The sequence below is a fragment of the Rattus rattus genome, chromosome X (genome assembly GCF_011064425.1).
Source record: "Rattus rattus isolate New Zealand chromosome X, Rrattus_CSIRO_v1, whole genome shotgun sequence".
Lineage (NCBI taxonomy): Eukaryota > Metazoa > Chordata > Mammalia > Rodentia > Muridae > Rattus > Rattus rattus.
In genome coordinates, this window is record NC_046172.1 from 31,782,736 (window position 1) to 31,808,112 (window position 25,377).

General features: G+C 40.5%; 1 protein-coding gene and 1 pseudogene across 1 annotated transcript in view; one reads left to right on the forward strand and one right to left on the reverse strand.

The window, feature by feature from the left end:
- Positions 1-1,030: 1,030 nt before the first annotated feature.
- The window catches only part of Adgrg2 (adhesion G protein-coupled receptor G2), a 63,266-nt gene continuing 38,919 nt past the window's right edge, over positions 1,031-25,377 (forward strand). Inside the window, 3 exon segments of the mRNA XM_032889575.1 lie at positions 1,031-1,148; positions 21,023-21,058; positions 23,848-23,895. Coding sequence (XP_032745466.1) covers positions 1,031-1,148; positions 21,023-21,058; positions 23,848-23,895 — 202 coding nt within the window.
- Positions 5,534-6,183, reverse strand: LOC116888913 (annotated as a pseudogene).

Here is a 25,377-nt window from a genome sequence, read left to right on the forward strand (position 1 = left end):
CTATTGAAGTACCTTGCCCTTCCATGACCCTGACGTTACATGGCAGAACTGGGAGCTTTGAACCCATTTTCTCTTGTCTACAGCCACAGTGTGTGCGCACACTATCTCCAGCTTGTAGAGTCGTTGTAGTGCCTAGATTCATTGGGTACCTTAGTCAGGAGTTCTGCTAGCTGGGATTATGAATCCTGGTCATAGTAATGTTCCGCCTTTCTGTATAGGAGTGTGCTCACTGGGTCTCACGGTCTCCTTGTCATTCCTGAGCCTATGCCTGTGTTGCCGAATTCTTCCTCTCTCCATTTCTCTTGTCAGCCTCAGCAGGATGACATAGTCTCAGTGCTTTCAGTTCTCCTTATGTTCTAAGCTCTCCCCAAGTCTGAGCTCTGTCTCTATGGTATATATTGTTTCTAATTGCCTCCAATTCAGACCCGATGTCTTATTTGGCACATACTGACCCTCGATTGTGAATAAATAAGTGAATGGTAAATGACTCTTAAATTAGAATCGGATATAAACTTTGCATTTAAGAATGTTGCCATGTTGACTATTAGAGATGCCAACAATGACAATGTAATAAGTCACAATAAGGAAAAAAATGCAGCGTAGCTTTCCTTTGATAGTATAAGAAATATATGAGATAGATCATTTAGAGATGTCTGCGATGCCTGATTATTAACATTGTCTGTAATCAGCTTTTTATAGTGGTCATAATGTATGTGATATTTTACTTGTTAATTTAGTCTTGATATTCTGAATGTATTTTCCAGAAGTCTATAAGGACTACCTTGTTTATCATTTTAAATATAATGTCTTGGTGGGTGATCCTCATTTGACAAACCTGGGTTTTTCATTTCCATAGCCAGTGCTGACCCGGCATTGCTAATTCTCTGAAGACACACCACCGTTTTAGCTATGGTCCTACTAAGAAGGCAACCTGGAGGTGGTCTTACTTAAGGAATGACCTTTGAACCCCTTACTATGTTGGGATTATGACAACTGTGATGACTTGTTGCCCCTCTTATTTTGTTCCAGGATGCTTTTCCCTGGGGGTCAGTACAGCCCTGTTGGCAGGCCTGAAGAGGTTTTACTGATATACAAGATATTCCTTGTCATCATTTGTTTTCAGGTCATTCTTGTTACATCCCTGAAAGGTAAGGTGTCGATTTTCCTCCCTTCCTTCACACAGTTATTATTATTGTTGTGTGTGTGCTTATGAGGGGTGGCAGTGTATACCATGGCGCATGTTAGGAAGTTAGAGAACAACTTTGTGTTTCTCTCCTTCCACCTCTATATACGTTTTAGGGATCAAACGCAGGTCATGTTGCCTGCAAGGCAAATACCTTTACCCACTGAGCCATCTCACTGATCTTTCCATCATTTTTTTATGTCTATCTTTTTTGTATGTGTCTTTTGTGCGCTTTTCATAATGTTTATCATAGTTAATATAAAATATATAATAGTTATCATTTTACATCTGTTTATGCATGTGTGTATTTGTGAGCTTGCATGTGTGCGTGTACATATCTGTATATTTACATTTGTTCAGAGGACAACTTATCTGTTAAGAGAATTTGTTTTCTCCTTCCACCATCTGAGCTCCAGAGGCTGGCCTTGGGTTGTAAGACTTGCCTTTACTTGCCAGCCCCAGCAGTTACCTCTTTTAATAGACTGATTGTTGCTATTAAGTACAATTATAGTTTTGGTACAACTATCACCACTATCCATTTCCAGAATATTTTCATCATCCAAGTTACTAACTATGTGTTTATCCCCACTATAATATCTATTATTTTAGTTTGTATGAATTTGCCTCTTCCAGGTACCTCACATCCATGGAAATACTTATACGTGGAAAGGGACAGAATATGTATCCCTTTGTGATTTCGTTTAACAACCTTTCAATGATCATCTATGTTGTAGTTATATTTATCAAGATTTTATTTCTTTTTAAAGGCTACATATATTCTATTGTATGTCTGTGCCACATTGTATCTATTCATTCATCTGTTCTTGGATATTTTGCTTGTTTGTCTTTTAGCTACTGTGAATAATGCTGCTGTGAGCCTCCACAAGCAAATATCTGACTCCCCTGCTCTCATTTCTCTGGGGTGTACACCTAGGATTAGAATTGCAGGGTTCATTTGCATTCTTTGAGGACTTGCCAGCCTGTTTCTGTAGTGGCTATACATTTCACATTCCTACAAGCAAAGCACAGGGATTCCAGTTTCTCCACATCCTTGACAACACATACTGTTTTCTTTTGTTTGGGTGGTAAGAATGAAGTAACATCTTACTGTGGTTTGGATTTGTATTTCCTTAGTGATTAGTGAGCTCAGCATCTTTGGGGGGGGCTACTTATTAGCCATTTTATCTCTTATTTGATGAAATGTGTATTCATATCATTTTCCCGTTTAAAAAGGTGTATTTTTTAAGTTGTTGACTTTTAGTTTTTGATGTGCTATGTATATTAGTCCTTTATAAGATATGATGGCAAGTATCTTCTATTTTCATTCTCCATAGTATTCTTTCATGAATATAAATTTTTAAACCTGACGAGGCCTAATGAATATACTTTTACCTTTATTGTCTATTAGCATCAAATCCAAGAAAATTGCTTTGCCATATCCAATGTCAGGAAGATTCCGCACTATGTTTTCTTCGAAGAGTTTTATATCCTTAACTCATATTTAAACCAACTTGGATTCCCTGAGAGCTATTTTTGTGCCTATAGCTATCCCATTTTTTAAATTTTTTTCCTATCCCATTTTTCTATCATTTTTTGAAAAGGCTATCTTATTTCCTTTGAACAGTCTTAGCATCTTTGTCCAAAATCATGTGGTCAAACATATGAGGATTTATTTTGGTGTTTGTCTTGAATAGTATCGACTAGAGGGCATTTCCATATAGAAATTGAAAAAGAATGTGGTCAAAGGAAGTACACACATTTTTTTAGAAAGGGGGTGTCTTTGGAAGCTTACGAAAAATGTTGGCCATCATCCTGGCCAGTATTTAACAACTATTTCAAATTTGGCTCGAGGGGGGCAGAATTATGATTCAAACTCCGGCCCTATAACCACAAAGTTTACATGTGTACTCTGTATACAGCATTTCTTTCTATGCTGTCTCAAACTTACTATATTGCCAAAACTGACTCCTGACTTTCTGGCATCTACCTCCCAAGTGCTGAGATTACAGTTGTGCATTCCATGCCTGGCTCTCCTGTAGCCATCTTAAGTCCTCTGCTGTCTGAAACTCCTTTGCTTGCCATCTGTGAGTCTGTCCAGTAAAAATAAACAGCAGTAGAGCCCTTAATGAGAGTCCCCGAATACTGGTTGATTCAGATTACCCAGATACCTCAGAGCCACATCTTCCCCTGAAGAACTGAGGCAAAGAAATGAGAAGTTCAAGGCCAGCTAGAGTTATATAGGACCTTGCTGTCCCCAAACAAGAAAGTTGTATTTCCCTCATCCCTTGACATACTGAATTATGATCTTCATTGCCCTAGAGTTCCCATAGTTGTCATCTGCTCCCTAATGTCTCCTTTTTTTGCTCCCCTCCCTGTTTCATACAAATGCTCCCTCCCTCAACTTATCCAGGTCACATCCAGGTCACCTTCTCACAGCAGCTTAGAAACACATTCCCCTCCAACATTCAGCCAAATACTCCTTCCTCTATCAAGCTGAAAAGAGATCTCACAAATCTCTTTCTCCGGTGTTCCCTTCTCTCTTTATCCCTCCTTCCAATCAGTGCCGCCGGGGATTGTGTTGATCATGAATTTCTGGTGCACTCTCAGTCTTTTGGTACATCTTCAGTGCCAGGTGGGAAAGGAGTGTGAAGGGGTAATGTGTAGATGAATGCAGGGGAAAATAGTGCATGCTTGGAGCCTGCTCTGAGCCAAGCCTTGCTAGTGCTTTGTAAACATCTCATTTATCTCTCACCCAAACTCTTCATGGTGGGTATCGTTTTCACCCCAGTTTATGTATGGGAAAATTGAGCATCGAAGAAATTAAATCGCAGGGCTATGAAGATTTGCCATTAGACTCTGGAGCTGATACCGTGTACCCTCAACCAGGCTGCTCTGGGGCAGTAAGTGTTTGAAGGCTAGAGTTAAATATGTCACTGGGACCTGGAGAGGAAGAAAGGGAACACCGGGGTTACTAGAGAGGAGCGGCTCCTCAGCTCCAGGATGCAAACACAGTAGCTTCACCCTGGAAGCCTGAGAGATGACTCATTAGCTCTTGTCAGCGGGGAGAGGTGGGTCTGTGAGGCCAGCAGCCAGCCAAGAGAATCCTCAGAGTTTAATACATCCGGTTGTCTAACTAGATGACACTTGCGAGAGCCGTTTCAGTCTATTGGAAGCCCAAATCGGTTCTGGTGGGTCACTACTCATCTCCATTGCCTAGTTCTCCAATCCTGAGCTGATGTCTTGCTTCTTTTTGATTTTTCGAAGGAGGTTCTCCTTTTAGGTAAAACTGGTCTATTTTCCAGAGGGTAGATGACATAATACTGGAAGACAGTTATAATTTCATTCCTGCCAAATTGTCTTGGAAACAATTACACATTTGAAACAGCTTGGTGATCTCATAAGCTATAATCCCCAACTTTCTCTCTGGGCTGGGTCTAGAGATCTCCCAGCGCTGCAGATATTTCCAGTGATAACTTGCTTTATAATTCCCCTTCTCCTGTCCTTGCTGTCTTTCCTCTTACCCTCTTATACTTGATTCTCCAGTGTCCATTCTTCCTTGGAGGAAAGATGGTAATGAAGCAGTAAGTTAGCTGAAATAATGGCCCCTGTCTTCTTTGGCATCAAACTATCAAACCCACTGACAAACTCCTTACTCTACCTCTACCTTCTACTTGGAAAACTGAAGTCATGAATTTCGCTATAGCATTGATCAGGTAGCTGTTCAGCTCATCTCACAACTCAAAGTCCTAGCCCCAGACACACAGGCATGAAGTCATTTCTGTCGGGCTGTGATTCCCCCTAAGGTAAAATGATGACAAGGAATTCTAGAGCCTCTGAATAGATTATAGCGAGCATTGATAGCAGAGGACACTCACTCTACCCGACTTTTCACATAAACTCCCATAAGGACTCCTTGAAGGGCTTATATGATAAGCCTCCAACAATTGGAGTGGGGGCTGCCCCTGACTCTGTTAACTGCCTGTGGATCTCGTTCCACTAACTGGGCTGTCTTGTCCTCCCTCAGTGGAATAGGATGTGCCTGGTCCTGCAGTGACTTGATGTGTTAGGGTGGATTTGTACCCACAGAGAGCCTTCTCCTCAGATAAGAAGGGGAGGGAGGAGAGGATGAGGGGCTATGTGTGTGGAGGGGACTGGGAGGAGAGGTGGGCTGCGATCAGGATGTAAAGTGAATAAATAAATTCATGGAAAACAAAACACAGGACAAATATAGACATGAGAAGTGGTGGAACTGAATTTAGGCAAAGAGAAGCCAGAGATGCTCTCCCCAAGTCTCTCCTAGCTCTTGTGTTTTAGGCAGGGATTCGTTTGTTTTTGACTGTCCTAAATTGTTTATTGAATATGAATTTTACAAATATTACATGTATTATGGTAACGGTGGAGCTGAAGACTATTATGCCTTCTCCAGGCTACATGGCGAGATCCACTAATAGTGTGGTGGAACTTGTGGCCCTTTCCAAGGCCATGGCTCTTGCAGCCAGCAGATGTCAGCCCATACATCGCATCTCTGTGCTTGTGGACTACTTTGGTGCTCCACTGGGTGTCAGGATTTCTTCTGATAGCTTTATGGAATGGATCAATGAGGATAACCTCAAAAAATTTATATGTGGAATCTTCACCAACCCAGTAGGAATTCAGGACTCTCAAAACCCCACAATGGTACCCAGCTGTCTCCCCAGCAGCAGACTGAAGGCGTTGGGCAAATTTCAGCTGGTTAACAACTTGGTGGACAGGCTTGCTGTAAGTGTACCCTTAGGAACCGGGCGTTTGCAACCACCACAGCAGACATGAATCTTGTAAATGACATAAAGTTGCTTAGACTTGTATCCCAGCCTTCGTGCTTTATCAGGCTGGGTGGGACGGGGAGCCCAGTGCAATGCAGAGAGCTGGTGGTATTGCCAACAGCGGACCCTCAGGAGAAAGCGCATCATGTCAGACTGCTTCTTCCTCCGTAGCTCCTGGATATATTTGTATGCACCCATCTTGGCTCACCTGATGCCTGCCACCAGAGGAAAGGAAGAAGCCTTTTTAAATGGCCCTTGTGTTCCCAATGGGCAGCTATATTAAGAGTCACAAGCAGGGACAGGACAGCAAAGAGTATAGTATGAAGATCCTAGACAGACACCAGCTGAAGAATGTAATAGATGCTTGGTGGTTAGAGCTAAGAGAACTTATCCAAGGTTAGGTAGGATTCTAAGCAAAGAGGCCATGGGCCCCTTAGGTGTTGCCTTTAGCACTAGGTGCCAATTAGATACTGAGTGTGAGCATGATAGTTATTTTTTTCATTGCTGTGACAAAATATGAGAGAGAATGAGGACTAGGGTGATTTTGTTGTTGTTGTTGGTGGTGGTGGTGGTTTTTTTTTTTTGGTTTTCTTTTTTGGATTGTTTTGCTTTTGTTTTGTTTTTTGACTCACAGTTGCAGGATATAGTCCATTATGGAAGAGCAGTGACACACAGCGGGAGGTTGAGACAGCTCATCATATTGCCCCATAGTCAAGAAACGCTATGATTGCTATTGTTTGGTTTCTTTTCTCCTTTTTATTTACTCTAAGACCCTGATCTCTGAAATGGTGCTGGCTACGTGTAAGGTGGCTCTTCCTACCCCAGTTAACCTGAATTAGAAACTCTCATAGACACGCTCAGACATCTGAGTCTAAGGAGATTCTAGATCTCATCAAGATGACAGTCAAGATAACCGTCACGTGGAGTAACCCTCCAGGATAGAGATCTCTCTGCAGAGGCCATTGAGAACTCCAGGCTGAGCAGTAGATGAATTCACAGGTTCATACCCCCTTTTCCTTGTGCCCCATTCCCAGGGTGCCATCTTGACTGTGAGGGAGGAAAACAAAGATCTTGCATGTATTCACTTGACCCTGAGATAGCCATTTCGCACCAGGGAAGCAAAGAAACTTATCTCTGCAGTGTTTGGGGATTGAGCACAGAGCCATGTACATGACAGGTCAGTGCTTTACTGCTAAGCTACATCCCTAGACCCAACAAAGCTGCTTTCAGTCCTCAGATAGCAGGATCTCTCTTTGCTTGTGTAATAAAAGCTCCAAACACGAGGTAAAGCAATTTTAGACATCAATGGAAGTCCAGCATTTTTGTTTACTTGTTTATTGTAGCCACGGTTTCTACAACTCAATTATGTCTATAAATTTTAAAGCACTCTAAAAGTCATATAGAGTCGACACTTAAGGTATATCCATACTGTATACTAGGAATTATTGAGGACCATTATCATATTATGAATTGGGCTCTTCCTTCTGGCTTTATCTATTCAAGTGTTTGAGGATAAGGCTGATATCTTGTATCTCTTGATTGTGTCTAGTATATAGTTAAGTACCCAATTAGCACTAGTTACCTGATTGGAATTGATTTGTGACTATAAAGATTATAAGTATTCATTTTCTTTTCATTTTTTATCTTTATTAACTTGGTATTTCTTATTTACATTTAGATTGTTATTCCTTTCCCGGTTTCGGGCCAACATCCCCTTCCCCTCCCCTCGCCTTCTATGGTGTTCCCCTCCCATCCTCCCCCATTACCGCCCTTCCCCAACAATCCCGTTCACTGGGGGTTCAGTCTTGGCAGGACCAAGGGCTTCCCCTTCCACTGGTGCTCTTACTAGGCTATTCATTGCTACCTATGAGGTTGGAGTCAGGGTCAGTCCATGTATAGTCTTTGGATAGTGGCTTAGTCCTGGAAGCTCTGGTTGGTTGGCATTGCTGTACATATGGGGTCTCAGAGCTCCTTCAAGCTCTTCAGTTCTTTCTCTGATTCCTTCAACAGGGGTCCTGTTCTCAGTTCAGTGGTTTCCTGCTGGCATACGCCTCTGTATTTGCTGTATTCTGGCTGTGTCTCTCAGGGCGATCTGCATTCATTTTGATCATCGTCTTGAGTTTCATTTGTTCTAGGCATCTAGGGTAATTCAAGCATTTGGGCTAATAGCCACTTATCAATGAGTACATACCATGTATGTCTTTCTGTGATTAGGTTAGCTCCTCAGGATGATAGTTTCCAGTTCAACCATTTGCCTCAAATTTCACAAAGTCATTGTTTTGATAGCTGAGTAATATTCCATTGTGTAGATGTACCACATTTTCTGTATCCATTCCTCTGTTGAAGGGCATCTGGGTTCTTTCCAGCTTCTGGCTATTATAAATAAGGCTGCGATGAACATAGTGGAGCACGTGTCTTTTTTATATGTTGGGGCATCTTTTGGGTATATGCCCAGGAGAGGTATAGCTGGATCCTCAGGCAGTTCAATGTCCAATTTTCTGAGGAACCTCCAGACTGATTTCCAGAATGGTTGTACCAGTCTGCAATCCCACCAACAATGGAGGGGTGTTCCTCTTTCTCCACATCCTCGCCAGCATTTGCTGTCACCTGAGTTTTTGATCTTAGCCATTCTCACTGGTGTGAGGTGAAATCTCAGGGTTGTTTTGATTTGCATTTCCCTTATGACTAACGATGTTGAACATTTCTTTAGGTGTTTCTCAGCCATTCGGCATTCCTCAGCTGTGAATTCTCTGTTTAGCTCTGAACCCCATTTTTTAATAGGGTTATTTGTCTCCCTGCTGTCTAACTTCTTCAGTTCTTTGTATATTTTGGATATAAGCCCTCTATCTGTTGTAGGATTGGTAAAGATCTTTTCCCAATCTGTTGGTTGCCATTTTGTCCTAACCACAGTGTCCTTTGCCTTACAGAAGCTTTGCAGTTTTATGAGATCCCATTTGTCGATTCTTGATCTTAGAGCATAAGCCATGGGTGTTTTGTTCAGGAAATTTTTTCCAGTGCCCATGTGTTCCAAATGCTTCCTAGTTTTTCTTCTATTAGTTTGAGTGTATCTGGTTTGATGTGGAGGTCCTTGATCCACTTGGACTTAAGCTTTGTACAGGGTGATAAGCATGGATCGATCTGCATTCTTCTACATGTTGACCTCCAGTTGAACCAGCACCATTTGCTGAAAATGCTATCTTTTTTTTCCATTGGATGGTTTTGGCTCCTTTGTCAAAATCAAGTGCCCATAGGTGTGTGGGTTCATTTCTGGGTCTTCAATTCTGTTCCATTGGTCTATCTGTCTGTCTCTGTACCAATACCATGCAGTTTTTATCACTATTGCTCTGTAATACTGCTTGAGATCTGGGATAGTGATTCCCCTGAAGTCCTTTTATTGTTGAGGATAGTTTTAGCTATCCTGGGTTTTTATTATTCAGATGAATTTTGCAAATTGTTCTGTCTAACTCTTTGAAGAATTGGATTGGTATTTTGATGGGGATTGCATTGAATCTGTAGATCGCTTTTTGGTAGAATGGCCATTTTACTATATTAATCCTGCCAATCCATGAGCATGGGAGATCTTTCCATCTTCTGAGATCTTCTTCAATTTCTTTCTTCAAGTCTTGAAGTTCTTATTGTACAGATCTTTCCCTTGCTTGGTTAGAGTCACACCGAGGTACTTTATATTATTTGGATCTATTATGAAGGTGTCATTTCCTAATTTCTTTCTCGGCCTGTTTCTCTTTTGTGTAGAGGAAGGCTACTGATTTATTTGAGTTAATTTTATACCCAGCCACTTTGCTGAAGTTGTTTATCAGCTTTAGTAGTTCTCTGGTGGAACTTTTGGGATCTTAAATATACTATCATATCATCTGCAAATAGTGATATTTTGACTTCTTCTTTTCGATCTGTATCCCCTTGACCTCCTTTTGTTGTCTGATTGCTCTGGCTAGAACTTCAAGAACTATATTGAATAAGTAGGGAGAGAGTGGGCAGCCTTGTCTAGTCCCTGATTTTAGTGGGATTGCTTCAAGTTTCTCTCCATTTAGTTTAATGTTAGCAACTGGTTTTGCTGTATATAGCTTTTACTATGTTTAGGTATGGGCCTTGAATTCCTATTCTTTCCAGGACTTTTATCATGAAGGGGTGTTGAATTTTGTCAAATGCTTTCTCAGCATCTAATGAAATGATCATGTGGTTTTGTTCTTTCAGTTTGTTTATATAATGGATCACGTTGATGGTTTTCCGTATATTAAACCATCCCTGCATGCCTGGGATGAAGCCTACTTGATCATGGTGATGATTGTTTTGATGTGCTCTTGGATTGGTTTGCCAGAATTTTATTGAGTATTTTGCATCGATATTCATAAGGAAATTGGTCTGAAGTTCTCTTTCTTTGTTGGGTCTTTGTGTGGTTTAGGTATAAAGTAATTGTGGCTTCATAGAAGGAATTGGTAGTGCTCCATCTGTTTCAATTTTGTGGAATAGTTTGGATAATATTGGTATGAGGTCTTCTATGAAGGTCTGATAAATTCTGCACTAAACCCGTCTGGACCTGGGCTCTTTTTGGTTGGGAGACCTTTAATGACTTCTTCTATTTCCTTAGGAGTTATGGGGTTGTTTAACTGGTTTATCTGTTCTGATTTAACTTCGGTACCTGGTATCTGTCTAGGAAATTGTCCATTTCCTGCAGATTTTCAAGTTTTGTTGAATATAGGCTTTTATAGTAAGATCTGATGATTTTTTGAATTTCCTCTGAATCTGTAGTTATGTCTCCTTTTCATTTCTGATTTTGTTAATTTGGACACACTCTCTGTGTCCTCTCGTTAATCTGGCTAAGGGTTTATCTATCTTGTTGATTTTCTCAAAGAACCAACTTTTGGTTCTGTTGATTCTTTCTATGGTCCTTTTTGTTTCTACTTGGTTGATTTCGGCTCTGTGTTTGATTATTTCCTGCCTTCTACTCCTCCTGGGTGTATTTGCTTCTTTTTTTGTTCTAGAGCTTTTTAGGTGTGCTGTCAAGCTGCTGACATATGCTCTTTCCTGTTTCTTTCTGCAGGCACTCAAGCGCTATGAGTTTTCCTCTTAGCACAGCTTTCATTGTGTCCCATAAGTTTGGGTATGTTGTACCTTCATTTTCATTAAATTCTAAAAAGTTTTTAATTTCTTTCTTTATTTCTTCCTTGACCAGGTTATCATTAGTAGAGCATTGTTCAATTTCCACGTATATGTGGGCATTCTTCCCTTATTGTTATTGAAGACCAGTTTTAGGCCGTGGTGGTCTGATAGCGCACATGGGATTATTTCTATCTTTCTGTACCTGTTGAGGCCCGTTTTTTGACCAATTATATGGTCAATTTTGGAGAAAGTACCATGAGGAGCTGAGAAGAAGGTATATCCTTTTGCTTTAGGATAGAATGTTCTATAAATATCTGTTAAGTCCATTTGGCTCATGACTTCTCTTAGTCTGTCTACGTCTCTGTTTAATTTCTGTTTCCATGATCTGTCCATTGATGAGAGTGGGGTGTTGAAATCTCCTACTATTATTGTGTGAGGTGTAATGTGTGTTTTGAGCTTTAGTAAGGTTTCTTTTACGTATGTAGGTGCCCTTGTATTTGGGGCATAGATATTTAGGATTGAGAGTTCATCTTGGTGGATTTTTCCTTTGATGAATATGAAGTGTCCTTCCTTATCTTTTTTGATGACTTTTAGTTGAAAATTGATTTTATCTGATATTAGAATGGCTACTCCAGCTTGCTTCTTCCGACCATTTGCTTGGAAAGTTGTTTTCCAGCCTTTCACTCTGAGGTAGTGTCTGTCTTTGTCTCTGAGGTGTGTTTCCTGTAGGCAGCAGAATGCAGGGTCCTCGTTGCGTATCAGTTTGTTAATCTATGTCTTTTTATTGGGAGTTGGGCCATTGATGTTGAGAGATATTAAGGAATAGTGATTATTGCTTCCTGTTGTATTCATATTTGGATGTGAGGTTATGTTTGTGTGCTTTTCTTCTCTTTGTTTTGTTGCCAAGGCGATTAGTTTCTTGCTTCTTCTAGGGTATAGCTTGCCTCCTTATGTTGGGCTTTACCATTTATTATCCTTTGTAGTGCTGGATTTGTAGAAAGATATTGTGTAAATTTGGTTTTGTCATGGAATATCTTGGTTTCTCCATCTATGTTGATTGAGAGTTTTGCAGGATACAGTAACCTGGTCTGGCATTTGTGTTCTCTTAGGGTCTGTATGACATCAGTCAGGATCTTCTGGCCTTCATAGTTTCTGGCGAAAAGTCTGGTGTGATTCTGATAGGTCTGCCTTTATATGTTACTTGACCTTTTTCCCTTACTGCTTTTAATATTCTTTCTTTATTTTGTGCGTTTGGTGTTTTGACTATTATGTGGGGAGGTGTTTCTTTTCTGGTCAATCTATTTGGAGTTCTGTAGGCTTCTTGTATGCCTATGGGTATCTCTTTTTTAGGTTAGGGAAGTTTTCTTCTATGATTTTGTTGAAGATATTTACTGGTCCTTTGAGCTGGGAGTCTTCACTCTCTTCTATACCTATTATCCTTAGGTTTGATCTTCTCATTGAGTCCTGGATTTCCTGTATGTTTTGGACCAGTAGCTTTTCGCTTTACATTATCTTTGACAGTTGAGTCAATGATTTCTATGGAATCTTCTGCTCCTGAGATTCTCTCTTCCATCTCTTGTATTCTGTTGGTGATGCTTGTATCTACAGCTCCTTGTCTCTTCTTTTGGTTTTCTATATCCAGGGTTGTTTCCATGTGTTCTTTCTTGATTGCTTCTATTTCCATTTTTAATTCCTTCAACTGTTTGATTGTGTTTTCCTGGAATTCTTTCAGGGATTTTTTGACTCTCTCTATGGGCTTCTACTTGTTTATTTATGTTTTCCTGGAATTCTTTTAGGGATTTTGTGACTCCTCTCTATGGGCTTCTACTTGTTTATTTATATTTTCCTGGAATTCTTTTAGGAATTTTGCGATTCCTCTCTGTAGGCTTCTACTTGTTTATTTATGTTTTCCTGTGTTTCTCTAAGGGAGTTCTTCATGTCTTTCTTGAAGTCCTCCAACATCATGATCAAATATGATTTTGAAACTAGATCTTGCTTTTCTGGTGTGTTTGGATATTCCGTGTTTGCTTTGGTGGGAGAATTGGGCTCCGATGATGCCATGTAGTCTTGGTTTCTGTTGCTTGGGTTCCTGCGCTTGCCTCTCGCCATCAGATTATCTCTAGTGTTACTTTGTTCTGCTATTTCTGACAGTGGCTAGACTGTCTTATAAGCCTGTGTTTCAGGAGTGCTGTAGACCTGTTTTCCTGTTTTCTTTCAGCCAGTTATGGGGACAGAGTGTTCTGCTTTCGGGCGTGTAGTTTTCTTCTCTACAGGTCTTCAGCTGTTCCTGTGAGCCTGTGTCTTGAGTTCACCAGGCAAGTCGTTTGTAGCAGAAAAGTTTGTCTTACCTGTGGTCCCCAGGCTCAAGTTTGCTCTCGGGGTGTTGCCTATGAGCTCTCCACGGCCTCAGCAGCCAGGAAGATCTGCGCCGCCCCTTCCGGGAGGTTCCGTGCACCAGGGTTCCAGATAGCTTTTGTTTTCCTCTGGGGTCAGTACTGTGTGCAGCGTGCAGTCTCTTCTGGTTTCCCAGGCGTGTCTGCCTCTCTGAAGGTTTAGCTCTCCCTCCCACGGGATTTGGGTGCAGAGAACTGTTTATCCGGTCGGTCCCTTCAGGTGCGGTGTCTCAGACGCAGTGGATCTGCTGCTCCTGGGCCCTCCTCTCCGGGTACCCAGGGCGTGACAGTTCCTCCTGGGCCAGGGATGTGGGCAGGGGTGGGCAGGCGTTGGTGGTCTCCTCCGGCTCTGCTGCCTCAGGTGCCCGCCCCGACCAGGCGGGCGAACTTTCCCATCCAGGGGGCCTGGAGCAGAGAGCTGCTGAGGCAGAGATCCTCAAGCTGGTCCGGGACTCTCAAAGGATCCACCTTTAAACCTTGAGAGTCAACCAAGGGCTACATTGATATTCTTTATTGTTTAGGGAGTCACCTGACCAACCATTTGGAAGGAGGTTTCTCATGCTTGGTGTGGGGGCTTTGTTAGTCTATGGTTCATGTGGGAAGCAGCGCTGTCAGCCCAAGTGACTTAACTTCCTTTAGGATATCACTTTCTCTGGGTGGTGGCACACACCTTTAATCCTAGCCCTTGGGAGGCAGAGGTAGAGGCAGGGGATGTCTGGTGTACAGAGTGAGTTCCTGGACAACTTAATGCTATGCAGAGAAACCCTGTATTGAAACACAAAGAACAAAAACAAACAATAAATAATATCACTTTCTTTTCCTGATTGTCCCCTAGATGGTGCTGTCCCCAGCAAATTGGGACTCTTCACGTTGAAGAAAGCAGGTCCTCTGTCAGTCCGGTTCCCCTGAACACACCCCTTCCCTGACCCTGCCACTCTTAGCTCTCTACTTGACGTTGCTTATTTGCTTTTTATAAATGGAAAACAAATTTCTATTTCTTTAAGCCCCTGACTCATTCTGCCACTGAAGTAGAGTGAGGTGAGACAGACATCCCTTCCGCCTAGGGATCATATGAAAACCCAAGTTCACATGCCTTAAGGAAAGTAGAGGTGACCATTATGATCTTTACTGAGCTACCCAATTTAGCCAAGTGTTTAAACCTTGTGTTTGAGTTTCCTTTTCTGTAAAGAGGCAGTAACTGTCTCAGAGCTTTGTGACTTAATACATAGCAAACATGCCTGTAATACACCCGACTTGTGATAAATACAGGCCATTAGCACTACAGCTAGAAATTAGCCAGCTAGAAGTCTTTTTGTGATGATGAAGTGTTCTTTACATGTTGTATAGAACCTGTACAACACCTGCTCAATGCTGTAGCCACCAGCCACATGTGACTGCTGAGCACTTCAATCTTGACTAGGGCAGTGGGGCTTTTTTTTTATTTAATTAGTTTAAATTGCTTTTAGAAAAAAATATACAACTTCATTTGGAACACTACAGACAGAACAGAGGACATGGCCACAACCAAAGAACTAATTGCCTAATTAATTTAAATTTAAGTTGTCACATGAAGATGGTGGCTGCCATCTTGGACAGCACAATTATAGACAATTTAATCTAATTGTCTTAGGACGTTTTCTGTTTCAAACTATATAAGCCAGTGTTAAATCACATAGGACAAGTAAGTCAGATACTCTCCCTCCTCCCTCATGCTCTCTCCAGCACTCTCCCTTGCACAAGGAGTTTGCTACAGGGATTTGACTGAATTAAACTATGGGGGATGGTTGGAACTTTATGACACTGCTCTCCTCACAGCTGGCACATGAACCAAATACTTAATAGAGCAGGCAGTTGGGAAGGGAGAATGAATGTACAACGGGAGAACAAGACCAACTGGAAGCCACAGGGTATGAATCGTAGTACATGGGAACCAAATAAACCTCAGGTTGGTCCGTGTTGTCTTTTACCTTGGTAGTGTGGATGTCCCACAGAGATTTGACTGTTCGTCACAAAATTAAACACACATCTGGCCAAGGAGCTGCCCATCTGAGGGATTCAGGGGAAAGTGAAGCAAAACTGTAGACCTGGCAGCTCCTTCCTAGTAAACATATGAAGCCAATGATACTTGTCAGTGTGTGTGAGCTACCGAATGGCTGATGTCTCACATCTGCTCAGTTCTGGAGGATGAAGGGTGAAGTGGGTGGGCTAGTTATATGTGAAGCTGGAGGAAAAGAAAGAGTTGGGTCCTGGATGATCAAGAACACATTTCACCTTCTTCCTATCGTGGCGAAAGCCCACCTAGAATGGCTGTTTTCTCCTCGGGAAGTTCCATCAGCTAAGAGCTCAAGTTTTCTTTGGCTATGTCATTATTAATCTTTTTAATAAATATGTTGTGTAAGAGTCCTTATTGAGCAGTGGGAAGTGAGATGGTCATGGTTCAAATAAACAAGTTTTGAATGTGCCAAATGAAAATGTTTTTATTCATCTTTCTGCATATGTAGTAAAGTCTGGAAAGGTGCTTTCTAGAAGGGTGTTTGTTGTCTCAAGTTCTGAAAAGCTGATATAAGAAGAAAATACTGTTTTCTTTAGGGTTCCCATATAATAGTGCCTAAGCGTGGTGGCTTGTTTTTAACCATGTCTCTGTGGAATAGTAATTTAATCTGGAAGTGTTTCAGTTGGGTAAAAAGTACTCATGCAAGGGGCCCTAGCTGTATTTTTTATAGTCCCTTCTGGAAAAGGAAGTCTTATTCCCACCCACCTTAAGAGATGGTGTGCTGGCGTGCATTGCCCCAGCTTTGGACATCCATCTCACATTCGAAAACTTAACCTCTACCCCAGTGAACACTTCAGCAGCCTCCAGATAAGGCCTCTCGTGATTAGGGTTCAGGCTTATTTATAAAGTAGTGTCAGGGAGCAAAGAGCGGACATTAAGCCAAGAGGAATAATCAATTGCGGTGTTTTATTGAGGTTACCACTCGAGGCAGTTGGGGCTCATAATTGTGGGATTTTAACAGTTTTTGGCATGAATATTGGATGGACAGTTCAGCACACACTTGTAAGATCCGTTGCATGATCTCTTTGTTGTGATTGTTAGACATAACTACTACTCTGTCACATTCTGAGTAATAGTTATCCAAGAAGTCTTCTCTAGTCTTTACAGACGCTGCCTAGATCACTTTTCCCTTCTCAGATTCCTTCTCCATCCTCCCACTCTGATCTTTGCAACTGCCTTCCAGCTAGGTTTAGCCAATGTATGTTAATGTAAAGCAACAACAACAACAGCAAACAAACAAAACAAAACTGGAGTGTAAAGGAAAAGAACGTGTGTGTGTGTGTGTGTGTGTGTGTGTGTGTGTGCGCGCGCGCGCGCATGCGCATGCGCATGTTCATTTCCTTCTCTGATTAACTTACCCATATCTCTGATAGTGGCTGTGCCTCCTCCATGATTCCCTTGTAACTGGACAAGCCCCATCTCTATATGTTTTCAGCTTCTGCTTCATATCTCTTTCTCCAATCCTAAAAGATTGTTCTAGACCTCTACCTTTCCACTGTTTTCTCTGAGTTAATTTTCTCCTCTTGATCTACCTGTCATAAGTTCATAACTTGATTCTTGACTGATATTTATTTTGCAATTGTGTGTGTATGTATGTATGTATGTATGTATGTATGTATGTTTGCATGTAAGTATTTTGGTGATAAGAATCAAACCCAGAGCCTTGAACATGATAGGCAAGTACTCTATTATGATAAAGATTTCATAATGATTTTGTCAGTCAAATCAATGATTTCTTTGACTAGTTATAAGATCCATGATACTGGCCTGGAGGATAATAGATAAAGCAACTAGCTGGTAAGCATCTATTTGGGAAAATAAGAGATATCCCATGTGATGGTTAGGATCTGCCCCTCCCCCTGAAAAACCCTCATTTGACATTTACTTGCCTTTGTGGTATTATTGAGAGGTGGGGCATTTGAAAGTTGATTAAGTCATGAGGGTCCCACCCTCTTGAATGTAACAATGCCATTCTCACAGGAGTTATCACAATTGTTATGTAAGCCCACTTGCCTTATTTTCCATATATGACACAGCAGGAGGACCCTCACCAGATGTACTCTTTCGAGAACTGGAGCTACTCATGTTCATGAACATGCAACACATGGAGGCTAGAAACTGAACCCAGGTCCTCCGCAAGAGCAACAAATGCTGTTAATCACAGATCCTGAATCAAATCAAATTTCATTGTTTATATTTCTTACAATCTAAGACTCATTAAAAATGCTCCTGAACATGTCCAAATGCCAAGTGCATGATGTAGCCAATAAATGTTTTAAGATATAAAGAGGAACCAGCCATTTCCATCAGCTTCTGTAGCCAAAGAATACTTTAGAGGGCCAGAGAGTTGACATAAAAGTGTCATCTTCTAAAACTTCCCGTTTTAAAAGAGAGTTCAAATTTACATTGTGGAAATGACATTGCAGATGTAATTAACATTGAAGACCATGAGATGTTGAGATTATCATAGGTTGCCTGGATAACCCAGTTAAATCCTGTGAGTTTTTAAGTGACATAATGATGGCAGATGAGAGCTTGCCTACTCTATTCTGTCATCGCTGACTTTGAAGACATACAAATGAACCAAGAGACAGGAAACACGATTCTGAAACTTAGAATGGCCCTCAGTCTATAGCTAGTAAGAGAATGAGGACTTCAGTCCCACAACCACAAGGAACCATGGTTTGCCAAGAACTCAAATAAGCAGGAAATGGATTCACCTCTAGAGCTTCCAGATAGAACTATAGCTTGTCATGAAGTTGACATTCATCTGGCAAGCTCTGTAGTGGATTTCTGACCTATAGAAGTCTAGGTTAACCAATTTGTATTGTAAGCCACTACTGGTAATTTGTTAGAGTTTTAGCATGAGAACCCACTACAATTAAGCAATTTCAACTTGAATTTCTTTACCATTGCTAATATCAGACCTATTCAGTTCAAGAATAGGTCAAATGTCAAAATGATATGAGACGATGAAAGCTGAGAGGCAATGACAGTGGCTCAATCATATGGCATCACTGACACCATGCTAGAACATTTGACACTAGAGTTTGGGAGGTTGTGGCAATAGTGCTGGGGAAAAATGCTAAGGAAGTAATATAGGGAAGGAGTCTCCATCCATGGAGCTATTTTCTTGAGCTTCCTATTCTTCAGGCTCTATTTGGCTTCCTTCCATTATAAAAATATCCTCTCCATAATTGAATATATGGACTTTATTTTTTAAAACTTCAGAAAAAAATTAGTCAAAGAGTCATACTAAGTAAATTTTATAGACAGATTCCAATAATTTTGTTTATGGGCTTAAATCAATACTTTAACAAATTAGTGATAGTTTAAGATTTGTTTTGCAGGTTTCCAAAGAAAAATCTGGGAAAAAAACAAACCATTTTTTTCTTTATTTGCTTATGAATCTTTATAACAATGGAAATATCTTATCTCCTAAGAGTGGCATGGAGTTCAAATATGTGACTCATTGGGAGTGACAAGCCTATGGTTTTGGTGAGTGGGAGGTGGATGAGGCAAACCCTCAAAGAACCCCAGCCTAGTAGTTAGAAGGCAAAAGGCATGCATGTGAGATGTGTGAGGAGTTGCCTATGTTTGACCACAAAGGTTAGAATGGAGCAGAATATTGAGAGTTCAAGACCTAGAAAAAGTAAGCACACATCCAAAGGGAAAACCATGCCAAAATAAAAAGGAAAGAATAACACATTTCAAATGTCTATCTTAGGGCTGGAGAGGTGGCTGCTCTTCCAAAAGACCTGGGTTTAACCCTAGAAGCCACCTGTGTGCTCATAACCATCTGTAACTCCAGTTCAGGGCATCTGACACCCCTTTCTTGCCTCCATAGGCTCACTGTTTTGCCTGTGATGAGGCCAGTAAGCTTCCAGGATTTATCTACTTGTCTCTGCCCTGCATCAACACTGGGGTCACAGGCAGTTATGACCATGCTCGAGTTTTATATAGGCACTGGGAATAGAATCTGGGTCCTGTAGAACAGCAAGTGCTGTTAACCACCAAGCCATTTCTCCAGCCCTAAGCATGTATTATTTTCCTGAACAGGAAACAAAAAGTGTTTTTCTTTTTAAGGGATCTGAGAATGTTCCCCAAAGAACTCAACAGTTCTTAAAATTTATTCGCCCAATGGTGGCTGATCTAGTTCAACTTAGAAGAAAGAGGTGGCATAATAGGCCAACTGTTTGTGTTAAAAAAATAAGCAAAGTTAATGAAATATAATTTGTGCAGATGTGCACGTTTTTGCTACACATTTAATGAACATTGATGAACACCTTAAAGTCTTAAAGTCTTAGCTGTCTCCTCAGTTTAAAGTGTACATCGCTCATTTATACAACACCACATGTAGAGCACCATTCATAGTTAAAACTCGAGGACCTGGGGAAATGGCTCAGTGTTTAAGAGTGCTTGCCGTGAAAGCAAGAGACCTGAGTTCAAATTCCAGAACCCACATAAAAATCCTATATGGTTGCATGTGCCTATAAGCCCAGTGTTGGGGAGCAGAGACAAGTAGATTCCAGGAGCTCACTGGCTAGTCAGCCTAGCCCAAACATGACTTTCAGATTCAGTGAAGGACTCTGTCTTAAAACAATACAAAACAAAACAAAACAAAACAAAAAAGGGTAAACTAGAATGACTAGGGAATGACACCTGATCACCTGATATTCTCCTCTGGCTTGGCACTTACATGCACATGTGTGCACTCACCACACACACACACACACACACACACACACACACGCACATCTGCACTCACCCACATCTGCACTCACCCACATATGCACTCACGCACATATGCACACACGCACATATGCACACACGTACGCACAAAAAAAAAAGAGTTAGAAACTGGAAGGCTTGCTTCACTAGAAAGCTGTCCTTTTTTTTCTCCATCTTTATTAAATTGGGTATTTCTTATTTACATTTCAATTGCTATTCCCTTTCCCGGTTTCCAGGCCAACATCCTCCTAACCCCTCCCCCTCCCCTTCTATATGGGTGTTTCCCCTCCCCATCCTTCCCGCATTACCGCCCTCCCCCCAACAATCCCGTTCACTGGGGGTTCAGACCCCATATGAACAACAATGCCAAGCAACCAGAGCTTCCAGGGACTAAGCCACTACCTAAAGACTATACATGAACTGACCCTAGGCTCCAACTGCATAAGCTGTCCTTTTAAAGAACTGAAAAGAAGGGTTGGGGATTTGGCTCAGTGGTAGAGCACTTGCCTAGCAAGCGCAAGGCCCTGGGTTCTGTCCCCAGCTCCAAAAAAAAAAAAAAAAAAAAAAAAAAAAAAGAACTGAAAAGAAACACTATCAGGTTATGGAAAACAATAGTGAGATCGCATGCTGCCCTCTTTTGGTAGCCATCTGTAGCTCAATTTATATTGATTGCCATTAAAAAATGTTAATGGCAATATGTGAACAAACCAAACTAATGCTAAATCATCTTTTTCCTTGACAGAAAATGCTGGTAATTCCAGTTTGTTGTCACCATCTGGTAAGAGTTATTTTATGATTTTAGGGAAACGCACGAAAGTGTTACTCTCAAGTTCTCTGTGCAGTATGGCATAGGGTCGGATACGGCAAACCTATTTTCCTCTAAGAAGCTTGGTTTAAGTTCATTGCCATTAAACATACACCTACAAAACCAATAGCCAAAAGCATATTCATCCTTTCATATTGCCTGGCGAAGCTGGAGAAGAACTCTGTAGGGACTAGACTGTGGACATCACTGGGTAGCTGCTTAAGTGCTTCAGCCATGTTTGAGATTATTGCTAGCGTACAAATCTAAACGGCATCAAGAACTTAAACATGCCATGATTCATTGTATTTATGAAGTGGTCCGTTCTCTTAAATGCACACTTTCAGTACCTTCGCTTACAGAATTTCTTTGTGGATGCTTCTAAGAGCTTAGGCACACATGACCAGGAGAAGGCAAATAAACTGAAGGGAACTTTAGAACTAGAACCTATAGGAATTGAGAGCAGTATGAGAACAGCATGAGACTAACCGTATACTAGCATCCTTTGATACTAGCATCCTAGTATCTTATGGTGAGAGAACAAAGCCAAAGGCTACTGAATAACTTGTCTAAGATCTCACAGGTTCTTGCCCCATGTCACGCGGAGGTAGCACATGGCTTCTTTGAGTCCAAGCTGTCTTCTTCTTGATACACCACATATCTTAGAATGGTTGTGAGTCAGTTGGTATGCCATCCTTACAATTGTGAAAAAGAACTTCCTCTGTTATTCATTCAATGATTAAAATGGAACAAACAAAAACAGCAGCCATCTCTTATGCATGTACTATTGTGCCCCGAAGTCTTCAGACATCTCATTCCTCTCAATCTTGCAGAATAGGAATCCTTATGTTCATGCTGTAGATGTGGAAACAGGCTCGGTGGGGGGAAATCTTAATCACATTAATATATTTTCTGGATCCAATCTGTCCCTTGGGGTTTCAATTAAGCCACCACCCTCCCATCTCCACTGCTAGCTCAGATTTGGAGCAAGTTCCTTAGCTTTTCTGTTTCTTCCTCAGTTTCTTCCTCAATACACCGAGAACAATAGTATCTGCTTCATGGGATATTTGAAAATGAAATAAGAGACCACATTTTCCTGCTCTATGATAGATAAATGATTGTCATAGGGGTGAAGATTCAGACCCTGAACCTCAAGCCATCAGAGCAGAACCTCTTTTGTCCATGTCTGTTTGCCCCCTAGCTGTTGGACTTCTAGGGGTCAGCATGCTAATGTATTTTTCTTCTAGTACAGTGTTTCTCAACCTGTGGGTTGTGACCCTTTAGGGGTCAAATGACCCTTTCATAGGGGTTGCCTATGACCATCAGAAAAATAGATTACCTTATGATTAATAACAGTCGCAAAATTACAGTTATGAAATAGAAATGAAATAATTTTATGGTTGAGGTCACTGCAACATGAGGAACTATATTAAAGGGTCACTGCATTAAGAAGGTTGAGAACCACTGCTCTAGTGGAATAGCTTTTGCCAAACTTAATCATAGTAAAGGCCACAAAACCCAGCTTTTAAAGAATGGAGAGCAGTGTTTTTGGAGTTCTAGTCATAACCTGGCTGCTGTGTAGTCTGGGGGTAGGGCTGCACAAACAGATGGTAGGACCCAGTGTAGTGTCAAGAGAGGAAGGCAGCCTTGCCCACAGACTTCTTTGAATTGTGTCACCATTCATCAACATCCAAAAGGACTAATAGTCATTCATTAAGGACTGGCTGTGGTCAATTATTTTGCCTCACCCCATAAGTGTACTTTGACTTGAATTGCTTACGACCAGTCTTATTCCTCAAGAAAGACCCTGGCAATTGTTAAAAAAATAAATATAGTAAATGACAAAATATGAAAATAATAATGTGGGACAGACAGGGTGTGTGTCTGTGTTTAGCTAACCCATGAACAGTCTGCAAAAGGCCAGACAAGTGCTTTGACACACCCAGATTTTGTCCATACCAGCTGAAAAAATCAAGCTCGAAGACTAAGATTTTTTGTTGCGAAGTGTTTGTAAATTTCTCATGTGTTTAGGTAGAGATCAAATCTCTAAGTCTCTTAAATATTTAACCACATGTAATGTGTGCAGTAGATTGACTTACTAGGATTAGTGGAGTCATTGTACAAAAAAAATCTATAATTTGATTGACTGTCTTAATAGCGGCTATATTTTAAAATGGGTTACCAAGAAATGGATTAGGTACTATAATATTGAATGGTATATGATATATATTATATACTCTAAATTTATATGTACATAATATATTGTGTGAATACTATATGAATATATTATATGGAGAATGAATATATACATTATATACATATATGCATGTACATTATATACATATATATGTGTGTATATATATATACATATATATTCATTCTAAATTTACCATGGGGAGAATTGGCAGTTGGCAGGCATTGTTAAAAGAGAATGGAGTCAATGTATCAATATATCCATGACGACAGTTGAGTGAGTGACTTTAAGTGTTTTCTAAAACTCTCTTGGCTGGAAAAAATGGTGAAATTACCATTTACTTTATTCCAATGTGGTTCCTAACTTATTGCCATGGTGTTATGCAGGTGCAGCAGACTCTATGATTGTGAGTCTCATAGCACTTTTCCTACTTTTATAATCATATCTCAGGAGTTCTGACCTCTTAAAATTTCATAAATGTTTCAAGCCAGGGCTATATGTTTAAACCTTGACTCTAAAGAAATATAATTGTTTCAACATATTCTCTCTCTCTCTCTCCCCCCCCCTCCAGCTGAATCGTCTCTTGTCAGTCTTGTTCCCTACTCCAATGGTACACCAGGCAAGATTTTGAAAATATTTAAGCCTAGATGTAGTCCAATTTAGATCTCTTAAAGTTTCTCTTTTAATTATGCCTTCGTCTTCTCTCCTTCCTTAAAAAAAAAGGTAGAAACCCAAGCCTCAATGGTAAGAATGTTTCTGAAGCAAGTGAAAATTGATAACCCCTCCTATGAATATAAAGAATATAATGAGTCACAGCAATGAAGATCTCTATCTCTAAATTATAGCTCAATATACTGAGTGATTCCATATCGTCCAATAGTCCGAAACTTAAAACATGTGAGAGTAACCATTCTGGTTAATGGATATAATTTCTGGGATCATAAAAGAAGGGAAAAATCCCTCTACCACTGTAAATACTTCAGAAAATACTGGAAACATCAATCACATTTTAAAGTACTCCATTTTACTGTTCTCTAACACCTCGCCAGCAAACTTGACATGACAGATTGTTTAACTGGGAGAAGCACGTCTAGTGACTTCAATATGATTCAGGGCGAATTTGGAGGTACACGGTGTCCAAACACAGTCTCTTTATGGGTGATTTTTATCAGTTTTTAAATAGCAGGAAATGGGGGGAAACCTGGCTTTTCATCATGTTAGAGAAAAGGACAAGGAACTTCATGATATCCCAGGGAGGCAGGTGGGGCAGCACATCTGTTCTCCCCTCTGAGGGAAACCAGTTTTCTATCTTAGTTCAATCAAACTCCATCACTTCTTAGATTGTCTTGGTTAAATAAAATTCCACCGTGTGGGTGGTAGTTGAGGAATTAAATAATCATAGATGTGTCTTATACTGATTGAAAGTGATTAAATTCATAATTGATCCAACGGAGAGTACCAACAGTTGTCATTTTTGTGTGTAATTACTTTGCACATAAAAAAGATTATCTTCCATTTAGCTGTGGCAGCAGTGATTTAATTCTGTTGTATATTGTGTGGGATGTATGTGGGTGCATTTTAAGCATAACAATGTGCTGTGTTTATTTAGGGGCTTGTTTGTTCATTTTTGAGATGAGGTCTCACTATGTAGCCTAGGCTGGCCTCAAATTCACAATTGTTTGGCCTTGACCTTCCAATTGTTAAGATTGCAGGCATATGCCACTATGTCTGCATTGTACCATTCTCCCTAAAATTTCATTTCTAATAATAGATTCTAGAATTCTTTCATCTGAAGAAATACCAGCAGGATCAATCTTAATGAAATTTTATATCAAATAGGATTGAAACAAAAATGTCTTAAATCGATAATGCTTAAGAACTTTAAACCTAAACTAGCATTGATTTAAATATGCCATTAATAATGAGAAAGCCACTAAAGCATCCCCAGGGCTATTAAAGTTGTTATTCATGTTGCAAATGTCATATCCATGAAGGAGTTTCATTAGCATAGAGAGAAAAGGACATGTTTTCTTTTTTAACATTGTTGTTGTTGTTGTTGTTGTTGTTGTTGTTGTTTTGCAACAGGGTTCTTCTGTGAACC